Genomic DNA, 13,525 nt, shown 5'->3' with positions numbered 1-13,525 from the left:
TGCCAGCCTGCTGGTGGCACAGTGCATGGCTTCACGGAGAGGAGGGAGCACTTTGCTGCTTGACTGGGAAGCCCCAGGGCAAGCGTGTCCCCCGTCTCTGCTCCGTGCAGGAGCCTCCCAGGTCCCAGCCCAACGTGTCTGTAGAGCAGGGGCTGCTGCTCATAGGGGGCCTGCGGTCGGGCCTGGAGGGGTCCTGGCTGGGCTTTGGGGCTGGCCGTGGCCTCTGTCGCCAGGGCCTTTGTGGAGGCTCCCGGCCATTCCGCCCTGGCTAGGGGGTACCTTTGGATGGGCCTGGGCTTTGTTTCCTTGAACTCTGGTTCTCACTGGGCCCCATCTTCTCTTCACAGGATGGATGACTCCTACTGCTTGTCAGCCCTCCGGTCCCCCTTCTACCCCATCCCCACCCCCGGCTCCCTGCCCCCGCTGCACCCATCTGCTATGCATCTCCACCTCTCTGGGGTCCGCTACCCCCCCGAGCTCTCCCACTCGTCCCTGGCTGCGCTGCACTCGGAGCGGATGTCCAGCCTCAGCGCCGAGAGGTAAGCCACGTCCTGGGCCGGGGCGTCCCTGCTCTTGCTGCCTGACAGCGCAGCGTGGCCCGCGCTAGGGCCTGGCTCGGCCGCTCGTGTCCGCGGTCTGTTCACCCACGAGGTGGGGAGGGACGGGTGCTAGACTTCGCGCTCCCAGCCGGTGCCTGGCGGCTCGGTGGTCCGTCGCCAGCCTCCTGGCACGAGCAGCACGTGCTGTGAAGCTCGGTCCGGGGGACTTCAAGTCTCTCGGTGACTTCATAAAAGCGGAGGCCTGCGCGTCTGCTGTCGTGGCACAGGTTACAGTGCTGGTCTCCCGCCCCCGGGAGTTCTCTCGGGGCCCGTGCCTCGTCCCCCCTGCGCCAGCACAGCGGCCGTTACCTCCTCCTCCCACTTCACCACAGGCTACAGCTGGATGAAGAGCTAAGGCGCGAGCGGGAGCGGGAAGCAGACCGCGAGCGGGAGAAGGAGCGCGAGCGAGAGCGGGAAAAGGAGCGCGAGCGGGAGAAAGAGCTGGAACGCGAGCGGGAGAAGGAACGGGAACGGGAGCGGGAGCTGGAGCGCCAGCGGGAGCAGCGGGCCCGCGAGAAGGAGCTGCTGGCGGCCAAGGCGCTGGAGCCGGCCTTCCTGCCTGTGGCCGAGCTGCATGGGCTGCGGAGCCACGCGGCCGAGGAGCGGAGCAAGCCCTCAGAGCAGCTGACCCCGACGCGAGCAGGTACCGCGGGGCCCCGGCGGCCAGCTGCCGGCCTCTGTGCAGAGATGCGCCGCGTGGCCCATCGTAGGCTACAAACGCGAGGTCACGGAGCCAGGCAGGAGTTGGGGAGAGGTGCCCAGTGGGCCCCCGAACCAAGAGACGTAGATCCCGTCACGCATGATAGTAAAATGCAGTGAAAGCATCAGGAAGGGAGAAATGCGTTTTGAGTGTTTCTTTGCCTTTGTCTTGAACATACTTTGTTTCATCGCGGGTATATGTCGTCAGTTGATAATGGCTTGTTAACAAGGGGCTTGCAGGATTCTGAGAACTCAGTCTGCTTTCTTGAGCCAGTGCGAGCCCGCGGCAGCACCGCGGCGGGTCCGATCAGGAGCGGTGCCCACCAGCCACCAAGCATCCCCGGAGGCCGTGCTTCCTGAAGCATCCATAGCGCCCCTGGGGTCAGGCGGCGGTGGAGAGAAGGGGGAGGCATGGGCCGGGCCCCGGTGCTGAGATCCTGCTGTGGCGGTTTCTCCCCCCCACAGAGAAGCTGAAGGAGGCGGGCCTGCAAGCACCGAAGCCCATGCAGCACCCCTTGCACCCCGCACCCACCCCCCACCACACCGTGCCCAGCCTCCTGTCCAACCACAGCATCTTCTCGCTGCCGGGCAGCAGCACCGCCACGGCCCTGCTGATCCAGCGCACCAACGAGGAGGAGAAGTGGCTGGCACGGCAGCGGCGGCTGCGGCAGGAGAAGGAGGACCGGCAGTCGCAAGTGTCGGAGTTTCGGCAGCAGGTGCTGGAGCAGCACCTGGACATGGGCCGGCCCCCCGTCCCCACGGAAGCGGAGCACAGGCCGGAGAGCGCCAGGTGTGGGGCTCGGCGGGGTCGGGGAGTGCCAGGGAACCCAGGGGCGGGGGTCTTCACGCTTGGATTTGCTCATAGCCTGCAGTTTGCCCTGCCTCCTGAGTCTTTCACTCGCTACCACACACTCCCCGCCCGCCCCCGATCGTGTTTGGCCCGCAAAGAAGCAGAGACTCTAAGCAGGGAAAGAGGCGCTCGGAGGTGCCTGTTCCTAAGTGATGGCGCCGGCCAGAGCCAGGGCCTTCCCATGCAGCCTGGCTTCGTCCCCGCGGGGACAGTCGTGGCGCCTGGAGGGGGCAAGAGAAACCTTAATTGATAATTACACCCGTTGTTTCTGTCTGTCTCTGCTTTCAAGCCCAAACGTTTTTTTAATGAGAAAGGGGACTGTGTTTAATTTTTACTTAAATAAGAAATTAAGTTTATTGCTATTGCAATAAATAATACCCGTTTCCCAGCCCACTTCTGGGATCCTCCGGGAGGTCTTCGTGCCCATCTTGGGCCCCTTCCTACACTTACAGCTGCCCCCGGGCCTCCCCACTCCCACCTGTTGGTCTAGCTGTCACTTAGTAGCGTCCCCTACCCCGTCCATCCCTCCAGGGCTCATCAGCCAGAGTTGGCAGAGAGCCTGGCCACGTCTCAGGGACAGGGGATACTGGCCTCAGTTTCCCCAGTTGAGCACAAAGGAGGCCGGGTGGGAAGATTTGGGAGTGTCTCTCCAGCTCTTAATGTCGAGGATGCTGTCTGGGTCGGAGACTTCAACGTCCACATGCTCCTTCCCTCTCTTTCCTTCAGCTTTTGGCCGACTGTGCCCTGGGCGCTGCTGGCCTGTTCGGCAGCCCTCCTGTGGAGTCTGCCGTTGGGTAGGGCAGCGGTAGGCATTCACGGGCTGATCTGGTGTGAGATGGCATGTCCGCCACGCACAGCCTACACTGCCCACTGTGGCTGCAGTGAGAGCCCCTCTGCTTTTCTGAGGCCGCTCAGAGGCGAGGTTTTGTCCACCGGTGAGCTGACCTCTGCTCCTCCGGCACACCTCAGCACCTCCTGATAAAGTCTGGGTATTCTGACTGCCACGGGGGTCAGCCTCTGCCCAAGGCCTGAGGATCCCAGCGCTGCTGTCCCCAGTAGGGGCAGCCTCTGCCTCAGGACCAGCAGCCTCGTGTGGGCCTGGGGCAACAGGGGCGGAATCTGGCCCCCAGCAGCTGGCAGCGCACGTGGCCTTACAGCAGCGTGAACTTGACATCTGATGGGGCCTTGTGTTCCGAGCTAGAAAACCATTCGGTGCTTCGCTCCGGTGCATGAAATATTTATTCTGCTAACGGGTTTTATTCTTTGGCTGTTTGCTTTAGGGCATACGGCTTCTTGATATGGTTTCCTTTTGTACGCTGCTCATCAGTGGTGCAGTGGCATTGGGAGGTTTTCTCCCCGTCTGCATTTGGGAGTAAATTGGTGGCTATGGTTCATTGTCCCCCCCCCCCCAGCCCCCCTCCTTGGCCATGTGGGGAGAGCCCTGGAAGCCTGCTGAGATAGAGGCAAAGTGTCTTACCTGATAGGAGGTCGCTCTAGTTCCCGCCCTGCCTGAGTGTGGGGGTGCTGTGCTCCCGCGAGTGGCTTGGCTCCATGAAGACTCTCTGGGTGTAGCTGCTGCTTTGGGGCCACATGGGGCTGCTGCCGTTCCTTTTTTTTCCCCCCTTTTAATATTTTATTTATTTATTTGAGAGAGGGAGAGGGAGAGCACAGAGGGAGAAGCCGACAGCCAGCTGAGCAGAGAGCCCAACGTGGGGCTCGATCTCAGGACCCTGAGATCAATGACCTGAGCCAAAGGCAGACGCTTAACCGATGGAGCCAACCAGGCGCCCCGGTTGCTGCCATTCCGATGGGGACCACTGGGTGTGAGGGTCGCCCTGGAAGCAGGTGTCCCCCACCCCACTAGGCTAGGTGGACACCTGGGAGAGAGGAGAGTGGCCCCGTTGAATGCTGGCCTGCCCTCTCCCTCTGTCCACTGCCTGGCACATGTAGTGGTGGGTGCCAGTGACAAGGCCACACCTTTGGCGTCAGAAACTTGTCATTATTCTCTCCACAGTGGGTCTCCCCATGGAAAACAAAGGCGAGGGTCTGTCCTTACACAGAGTTTAGAGGAATTCTGGAAGTGGTGGAATGGAAAGAGCTATTGCGAGGCCATGGGTGAGAAAGAGGAGCAAAAGTGGGTCTGGCCTGAGACTGTCTCTGTCCTCAGCAAGCAGCGTCCATCTTTGAGCTTCTGTATCCTCTCAGGAGTCCACACCTACCTGCCTCCAGCTGTGTGCAGGGGAAATGGAGTCCACAGGCAGCAGCCTGTCAAGGGGTCTTAGAGGTGGCGGCCTAGGTGCCCCTCCAGCTCCGCTCTCCGGGGAGTTCCCAACTGGGCAGCCCGGGTGGCTGCCATCGTGACTGATGGCCTGCTCTGCTCATTCCCTAGGCCAGGACCAAACCGTCCAGAGCCGGGCAGCCGAGACCCCCCGCAGCACTTCGGCGGACCCCCGCCGCTCATCTCACCCAAGCCCCAGCACCACTCTGTGCCCACAGGCCTCTGGAATCCAGTGTCCCTGATGGACAGCACCCTGGAGACACGGCGGGCTCCTGAGAGCCACGCTCTGCACAGCCACCCCACTCCGTTCGAGCCCAGCCGCCAGGCAGCCGTCCCACTGGTGAAGGTGGAACGGGTCTACTGCCCAGAAAAGGCGGAGGAGGGGCCCCGGAAGCGAGAGGCCATCCCCCTGGACAAGTACCAGCCACCACCAAGAGAGGCAGGGAGCCTGGAGCACCAGGCCTTTCCTCACGGGCCCGGGCCCTTCCTGGCCGAGCTCGAGAAGTCCACCCAGACCATCCTGGGCCAGCAGCGGGCCTCCCTCACCCAGCCTGCCCCTTTCGGGGAGCTCACCGGGCCCCTAAAGCCAGGCTCACCCTACCGGCCCACAGCCCCGCGGGTCCCAGACCCCGCCTACATCTACGATGAGTTCCTGCAGCAGCGGCGGAGGCTGGTCAGCAAGCTGGACCTGGAGGAGCGCAGGCGGCGAGAGGCCCAGGAGAAAGGTGCGGTCTCCCTGAAGGCTCTGACTTCTGGGGTTGGGGGGCAGCGGTGCCAGCCCTCCTCCCACTCCCGCTTCCTGCCGTGGGCTTTTAGCAGTCAGGGAGCAGGTTCACTGGCTTCTGTGTTGCTCTCTGACACCTCTGCTGGGGAGACAGACCCAGGGTCCCTGCCGGTCCTGCTACAATGAAAATTGCCCCAAAAAACCTAACTAATCAAAGCTTTCTAGAAGAACGGTTCTACAAACATGCACAGTTATTAAGTGATGAACAGAGGCTAATAAGACGGTTTTAAATATTAATAGTGCAATATAACGGGAGGAACAGGCCTGGGCCCGGTTGGGGGGAGCTTATAGGGGCTGCCATCCTCGGGTGCGGGCGGGTGGGCAGGCAGACCCAGGTGGGAGTGGCGCAAGGGCAGGTCTAGCCCCCTCCCCTTCCTGCTCCTGCAGTGGGGTTGGGGGGCGTCAGCCAGCAGGCCCACGGTGCCCTTGGCTCTCCCCGACCTGCACACCCTGTGTGATCAGGAAGGGTCAGGAGGAGCTGCTCCAGATCAGTTTCTTTTCTCCTGTTGAATTCAGCCTCTTAGCCACAAGCTGGGGCCAAGGCCAGGTCTTCCCAGGTTGTCACTCTCGGGTAGCTATAGGACCCGACAAGTACTTTCCTCCTCCACTTGCCCCGTGAGGAAGGATGAGGGGTTACCCTGGTGCCCTTGGTGCAGGGGTTCTACGGTTCCTTGCGTTTGAGTTTTGGTGCATGCTCTGTTGCCTCAGGCAGGGACTTGACTGTGCCTGTCTGCTCCTGGGTAGTGGACCCAGATGGCCACAGTAGGAGGGAGTGAATGTGCACACACAGCCTTGGGTTGCCATGGACACAGCCCCAGGCTTGTGGGATGAATGATTCCCTGCAGAGAGATCACTGTCCATTCAGACTACCTCAGCCTGGTCACTTGGGGTCCAGAGGAAGCCTGGCATCTGCCTCCTGCGTCCTCCACCCCCACCCCCCCAGCTGCCACCCCTGTAACGTGCTAAAATCCTAGGATTGGGGGTTACTGCACGTTTCCACCTGCAATAAAAGGAATCTGGGGTTTGGGGTGCTCAGAGAGGCCAGCAGGGCTTGGTCTGACAGGTGTGTCTGTACACACGTCACAGAGGGGCCCCGTGTGTGCATCCACTGGGGCACGAGGCTCCTGGCCCAGCCGAACAAACCTGTTCTTGCCCCCAGGATACTACTATGACCTGGATGACTCCTATGATGAGAGCGACGAGGAGGAGGTCAGGGCCCACCTCCGCTGCGTGGCCGAGCAGCCGCCACTCAAGCTGGACACGTCCTCCGAGGTACCTGGAACATGGTCCCTGCTGCGGGGCTGGGCTGGGCTTTTGGTGGCCCTGTCACTGCCTGCTCCTTGGCTTCCCTCCCGCTGTCCTGGGTGCACTTGCCAGGCCTCCCTGCGCTCCCACATTCCCGCGGACTGCAGGTGTCTGGGTGTGCTCACTGTCCGGGCCCTGCTCCTCTGTGGCCCGGCGTAGAGTTGGCCACGGCACATGGGTTGCATGGACTCCCGGAGGGGCCCCTGAGACAGTGGAAGCATGCCACTGCCAGTGGTTTCAAACTCATTTGTTTTCTTTCCCAATCTAGAAGCTAGAGTTTTTGCAACTTTTTGGCTTGACCACCCAACAGCAGAAGGAGGAATTGCTGACCCAGAAGCGGAGGAAGCGGCGGCGGATGCTGAGGGAGAGAAGCCCGTCGCCCCCGACGGTTCAGAGCAAGCGGCAGACGCCTTCACCGAGACTCGCACTGTCCACCCGCTATAGTCCCGACGAGATGAACAACAGCCCCAACTTCGAGGAGAAGAAGAAGTTCCTGACCATCTTCAACCTGACTCACATCAGTGCCGAGAAGAGGAAAGGTATGGCCTGCTGTGGGCCTCACAGGGTGGGGCCACTCTGTGGCCACGAGCTTCTGGAAAAGCAGGCCCAGGGCTCCTGGTGGGATCTGAAACCACTTCGTCCTGGGGCTGTCTCAGCTCCCTCTGGCCCCCAAGGAGGTGGCCGCTTTGCTCTCACAGGCCTGCCCCGGTGTCTCTCTGGCATCGACTTTCACTCCACCCCAAACACAAATCCCCCTCCTTGGAGCACATTTCTCTTATCTCATCAGTGGCCTCTGTTTTCTTTGTAAAGCCCACTTTTGTCAGCTGCTCTTGTCACTTGTTAGACCTCCTAGCACCTGGGGCGGCAAGTAGGGCAACCCCCTCCCCCCGGTGCCGGGTTGCATTGCACCTTCCTGTGGTAGCGGCTGTTTCCTCTTGGTGGGCGCCGACGTGGCCCACGGTGCTTTGTGTTACGACGGCAGGAGGCCCGGGGCGGCCAGGCAGAGCCAGCACATGCTGTGATGGGACAGCTTGCCCTGGAAGGTGCTTCCAGGTCCATCCAGCCACCCGGGGCCATGTTGGGGCCGCCTCTCTGGGCTGGAGTCCATAGTGCAGAAGGAGTGGTGCGGTCTGAACACGTTCTGGTATTCCCTTCTTTGGCCTGCCCCACACACTTGCGTAGCGCCAGGATGTGAGTTCAGGTGCGAACTTGGCCTGTCTGGGTGCTCATTTGCACACTTCCGAGTCCAGCTTGCTGACACCTAGGTGGTCACTTCTCTCTCGAAGGAATTCAGATGAAAGCAGAAGCACTTACTGGCCACGGACTTGCTTCTTCTTAGCTCGTTAGTGGAGTGTAGCAGTTGGCGTTTTGCCTTTCACCAGTGAAGTGGAACCCGTGCATTGTCAGGGCCAATGATGTGTTGATCACCAGCACCGGTCCCTGGGAGCAGCCACAGTCTTATCTGTAACAAGCATCTTTTTGCCTGACTGAATTGCTAGAGGAAGCCAGTCAGTAACAAGTGCCACGGCCACAGAAATGGCAGTGGCAGGCGTCACGGGGGTCTGGTCCCGTTTCGGTAGATGGCAACCATCCTGGGGCTTGTGCTCGCGTGCCCGGCGCTGTAGGGGAGGAGAACGCGCCTGGAAGCAGCCTGTGCTTCCTGAGCTGCTGTGTGGATCTCCGGGGTTGCTTCTTTGTGTTGGGACCTTTTGTGCTTGTGAGTCTTTTAAATAAGAACACGGCGTCGGAAATCACCTCCGAAGATCATAGAACCCGTTATTTTGTCGTACACACGGTTATTTTTGGAATGGGTCTAGAACACTCTGTAGTGAAAGCTGAGCGGAATCTGGGCTCACTCTAAAATGAAGGTTTCTTCCTTTAAACACAGCCTGTCCCCTTGGTGCTTGCTTTGTTGTTCTTGGTTTAAAGGACTTGGACCTGCCAGTTGCGGCCTGGGCTACAAGCCTGCTCCCCTGCCCTCTCAGCGTGTGCCACGGTGGTGTTAACCTCAGGCTGCTTTTCTCATAGACAAAGAGAAACTGGTTGAAATGCTCCGTGCCGTGAAGCAGAAGGCACTGTCCGCAGCAGTGGCAGACCCGCTCAGGAACTCTCCGAGGGACAGTCCTGCTGTCTCCCTGAGCGGTAAGGCCCAGGGCGGGAAGGACAGCCCCTTCCTCTGCTGCCTGGGACTGTCCCGAGGGCTGTCCGAGGTCAGAGGCGACCCCTCAAGGTCTTCTTCGTCACGAATCTTTCCTCCTGGAAACAGTTGCATTTTGCTCTCCATCTCTCTCACACAAGCTCCCTGCACAGTTAGGAAAGCTGTCCTCGGGACCCAGCAGGCGTGGGAAGTCAGGGCTGGGAGCCGGTGGGGAAGGTCCCGGCTTCCGCAGGGCTGTCTGCAGTCGGTCAGTGTAGTCACAGCTGCCATCCGTTCGGGCCTCGGAAGTCCCGTGCCCCGATTCCGGCACCTTCTGCTTCGGCTCTGATGCTCCTGTCGGCCCCGAGTTGGCACTCTTTTCCGGCATCTCCGCCTTCCTTGTTCTGCCCTGCAGGCCTCTCTGACACCTGCTTTCACACCTCCTCTCTCCCCCTATCTCTCCCTCCCTCCGTCTCTCTCGGCCTCGATTAAACCTCCCTGCGCTGCTGAGTGGAGCAGGAAATCTTTATGGTCCAGCCCTCCTGTTCTCAAATCTTAACATGGTCTTTCTTAGCGGGTTGGGCCACGTAACATCTACCTTTTGCGTGACCTGAAGCAACTTGCTTCTTCTGTCAGATTCTCTTTCTTTCCAGATGCCTTCCTGAGGCGCCTTTCAAGGATGGACTTGCTGCTGAACACAACCCCACCTTCCAACCACACGCGCTCACTGACTTTTAATTAAATGGCCCCCTGAGTCTTGGTCCTTTGCTCTAGGTCTTTATTAAATGTAAGCTCTAGAGGTCAGGGTCCGCCCATTCACTTGCCGCTCTTAACATTTTGCTCGCTTTCTGTCTCTAAAAGAACCAGCCACGCAGCCAGCCTCTCTGGATACGGAGAAGCCTGTGGGTGTTGCTGCTTCCCTGTCTGACGTCGCAAAGGGCACGGAGCCGGGGCGACTGGAGCAGCTCCGGCCCCAGGAGCTGTCGCGGGTCCAGGAGCCAGCTCCTGCCAGCGGCGAGAAGGCTAGGCTGAGCGAGGCCCCCGGGGGCAAGAAGAGCCTAAGCATGCTTCATTACATCCGGGGCCCTGCGCCCAAGGACATTCCTGTGCCACTGTCCCACAGCATCAACGGGAAGAGCAAGCCGTGGGAGCCCTTCATGGCGGAGGAGTTTGCACATCAGTTCCATGAGTCTGTGCTGCAGTCCACCCAGAAGGCCCTGCAGAAGCATAAAGGTAATGAGGCTGCCTGTCCCTGTCCTGCTCCCATGTCACTGGAGCAGCTGGCTAATGTTCCTGGAGCGCTCAGCTGCAGCCAGGGGCCTGCCCTTCAACTTCAGTGTGCACAGGTACCTGAGATGGAACCGAGAATTCTCCGTTGCTAGCAGGTGCCCGGGTGATGCTGCTGCCACTGGTCTACCGACCACACTTCAAGAAAAGGTGGCAAGTGATGTCATCTGAGTTGAGTTAGAAGCCCTTCCTTTTCGTAAGGCCAGGTGAGGGGTCCAGAGAGCCTGTTCCTTCTGTAGCTTGTAGATTTTCTAGCATTCCCATACACACTCACCTGGAAATCTCCCTGCTCTTTGATAACCAGACCAGCAGGTGTCTGTTCCAACAACCTCAGAGAGCACTCTGGATAATACTCAAGCCCCAGATCCACTCCCTTTGGACATTTTGGTGGGAGTCCGTGAAGGTGGGAGAACAGGGGTCACTACAGCTCATTCTCACTGAATCAGAGGTTGAAACTGACTGACTGGAGGGGAGAGAATCCCCAGAGGTGAAGTAACTACTGAGTATAAAATTGTCATACGCTCCAGTCGCCAGAAGAGAGTAATTGGGGTATTAGGCCAAAGCCATTTTACACATGTTTATTACTGCAAGCTACAGAAGCTGCATGGGTAAGATCTTAGACACGCAGCTCTGACACTGTCAGCCTCTCCCAGGTAAGTTAACGCCGCCATCAACAGAGACAAAATGATACCAAAAAACAAACGATGGTGGTTTTTGCAGTGAAAACCAGGAGGAGTTCTTGACTGGGTGTTTGTCATGAAGTTACTTGAATGAATCCTGTTTTTCAAGGAGAAAATATTTTGACTAGATGACCAGGGTAAATACCCCATGCCCTCCCAGACACACCTCACAGAGCTTTTCTGTGGCCCTAGGACACATTTTTCCTGTCTTGTCATACTCAACCATTTCCTCAGGTTTTTTTCTTTCTTAGATGTATTCATTTATTTTAGAAAGCACACGTGCAAGGGTCAGGGGAGAGGGAGAGCAAGAATCCCAAGCTGCTCCATGCCCAGCACAGAGCCCGACACAGGGCTCCATCCCTGGGGCCGAGATTCCAACCTGAACCGAAGTCAAGAGTTGAACGTTCTACCAGCTGTGCTGCCCAGGCGCCCCTTCCCCAGGATTTTAAAGCCATCCGTCTCCTGCCAGTATGAGCCCTACAAGTCCGTTGCCTGAGCATGTCCCAGACTATAGTAGAGGCAGTGTGTACCTGGTAGGACATCCCGTGCGGGGCCATGCCACGGGGCAGCGCTGACCTTGTCTGAACAGGTCCCAACAACAGCTAATACAGGGTGTGCCTGGGGACCACAGGACCTGCACTTCCCGAGAGGGTGGGCACTGGTATCCACAGAGGGCCAACTGCAGACCAGGCTCAAGCCCCATTTCCTAGAACAGGACGCTGACACTTGGGGATTGGCGTGGCTGAGACCGCACACCTGTTAGGACTGACTGGAGTACATACAGGGCTGCTGCGGTCGTTATGGCTCTCCAACCTTGCCCTTGGGTGCCATGTTTGACCTCTCCGTACTCCCTCTAGTCAGCAGACCTGCAGTCACACAGACTCCTGCAGGCCTGTGACGAGACTGTTCTCTCTTCGCAGGGAACGTAGCCGTGCTGTCTGCAGAGCAGAACCACAAAGTTGACACATCCATCCACTACAACATTCCCGAGCTACAGTCCTCCAGCCGGCTCCCTCTGCCCCAGCATAATGGGCAAGACGCCCCCTCTGGGAGGAAGGGCCCCCTCACGCAGGAGATGGACCAGGACTCAGAGGAGGATGAGGAAGACGGAGAGGAGGATGAGGAGGAACCCCCTAGGCGCAAGTGGCAAGGGATTGAGGCAATCTTTGAAGCTTACCAGGAACATATAGAAGGTACAATAAGGGAGGGGAGAGGGGGCCAAGGGCCGTGGGAAGAAAGTAAAAGCCTACTTGACCCGTCCTTGTGGGATCTCCCTGCCAACCCTGGGGGCCCTTCCAAGTGTTGGCACTGACACTCGGCATTCCTGGGGCGTGACTAGGTAATTTTCCTCTGCTGCTCTGCCTATGGCAAGAACTATTCCTCAGGCTTCTGCAGGTGCCCCAGTTTATGGACCGGAGGCCAGTGTCAGTGGAGGAATTTTAAAAGTACCAGTGCCTGCCACCACTCAGTGTGACAGCCCAAACCTGGGACATGCTCTCTCTGCTTGCTGTCTTCCATCACGCTTCTAAATACTCTAGCAGTCCTGATAGACTGTGACTACACACAAGGGTCCTGAAAACGGAAGGTTTGTGAACTTAGCTGAGCCCCAAATAGTGAGGCCTCGTCACTGCCAGAGCCTGCCTCCCCTCTAGTGCCTCCAGGCTGCTGGTAGGTCCCTCACAGGCTCTGTCACCCTCCATCACCCTCCTGGAGTAGTGCTCTGTGCAGGGCAGCGCACCCTCAGCAGCCACCACACACCTCTCCCCACCGGCCTGGTGCTTCAGGGTGAGGGGCGGTGGGTGGGGGGGTCACAAGGCCTGAGAGCTGTCCTTGTGCTTCTAGCACACTGGCTCTTTTCTCTGCTCCTCCATTTCCTCGAGAGGCATCTAGCTTGGAGGCTGCAATGCTGTGACTTCGGTGGCCCCCCGCCCCCCGGTCTGTGGAAGGGCAGGTGGTGAGCTGGGCGCTGACCGCTGGCCTCCCCCACACCCCGCACGTGCCATCTTGGCTGCAGCAGGGGGCTACCGGGGTTGGGGCTACCACTCCCTGACTCATGCCTTACCATTCAGAGAGTTTTCATTTTGAGCAGGGACTGTGAATCCTCTTCTCCATTTGATTATGGAATATCCTCGTCATAGCAAATCCTTTGAAAAAGCATTGTAAGCTAACACTTAAAAAAGGAATGTCTGTGTAGCCGCACGCAGCCTGTCTGCTCCCGCACTTTGCTCCCTCCTCCACGAGGAACCCTACTTTGAACTGCTCACTCCTTACATGTTGTTGCCTAGTGAATGCATACATATCCAGAACCAAGAGAGCATTTTTTCAGAGTGAAATGTGTCCATCTTATCTGGATTTGGTTTTGGTGCCTTGTTGGGAATCCTTCCCTGCCCCAGGACATGATGATTCTCTCCATTTTCTTCTAGAATTCTTTAGGCTCTGCTTTTGTTAGGCCTAGAATTGATTTCTATGCATGGACTAAGGTAGAAATTCAACTTCATCTTTCCCCCCTGAACAGCCAGTTACCTTGGCAGTTTATGGGGTGCCATCTTCGCCCCCACCTGTGCCCAGGGTGAGCTGTGGCGCCCTCCTCTACCCAGCCGTCTCTGGGCCGCCCTGTGGGTGCACCCGCTCTGCTGCTCTCTGCTGTCTGAGGAGCACGCTCGGATATGTGCTTCTCTGGCATCTCCACTGTTCTTGGCCCTTAGGGTTCCCCCATGGATTTTATGATCACCTTGTTTGTTCCCCAAAAAATTCTTGTTAGAATTTACAGTTGCACTGAATTTACAGATTTGGGGAGAATTAATACTTTTGATAGCAATGCTATAAATACTCTCTGATTATGGTATTAAATTGCACTAAACCATTTACCACGCGCCCCCCCCCCCCGTTTTTTTGTTGTTGTTTTT

At 58.3% G+C, this 13,525-nt stretch overlaps 1 protein-coding gene across 2 annotated transcripts in view; it reads left to right on the top strand.

The window, feature by feature from the left end:
* GSE1 (Gse1 coiled-coil protein) overlaps window positions 1-13,525 on the top strand; it is a 46,299-nt gene that overhangs the window by 26,923 nt on the left and 5,851 nt on the right. For both annotated transcript variants that reach the window (XM_040633230.1, XM_040633231.1), the window contains 6 exons: window positions 4,538-5,151; window positions 6,370-6,482; window positions 6,784-7,054; window positions 8,544-8,657; window positions 9,514-9,885; window positions 11,540-11,812. In XM_040633230.1, the coding sequence (XP_040489164.1) occupies window positions 4,538-5,151; window positions 6,370-6,482; window positions 6,784-7,054; window positions 8,544-8,657; window positions 9,514-9,885; window positions 11,540-11,812 (1,757 nt within the window). The remainder of the gene's footprint in view (window positions 1-4,537; window positions 5,152-6,369; window positions 6,483-6,783; window positions 7,055-8,543; window positions 8,658-9,513; window positions 9,886-11,539; window positions 11,813-13,525) is intronic.

Source organism: Ursus maritimus, unplaced genomic scaffold (genome assembly GCF_017311325.1).
Source record: "Ursus maritimus isolate PB19 unplaced genomic scaffold, ASM1731132v1 scaffold_19, whole genome shotgun sequence".
Lineage (NCBI taxonomy): Eukaryota > Metazoa > Chordata > Mammalia > Carnivora > Ursidae > Ursus > Ursus maritimus.
The sequence above is the reverse complement of the archived record's forward strand: the minus strand, read 5'-3'. Positions and strand labels throughout refer to the sequence as shown.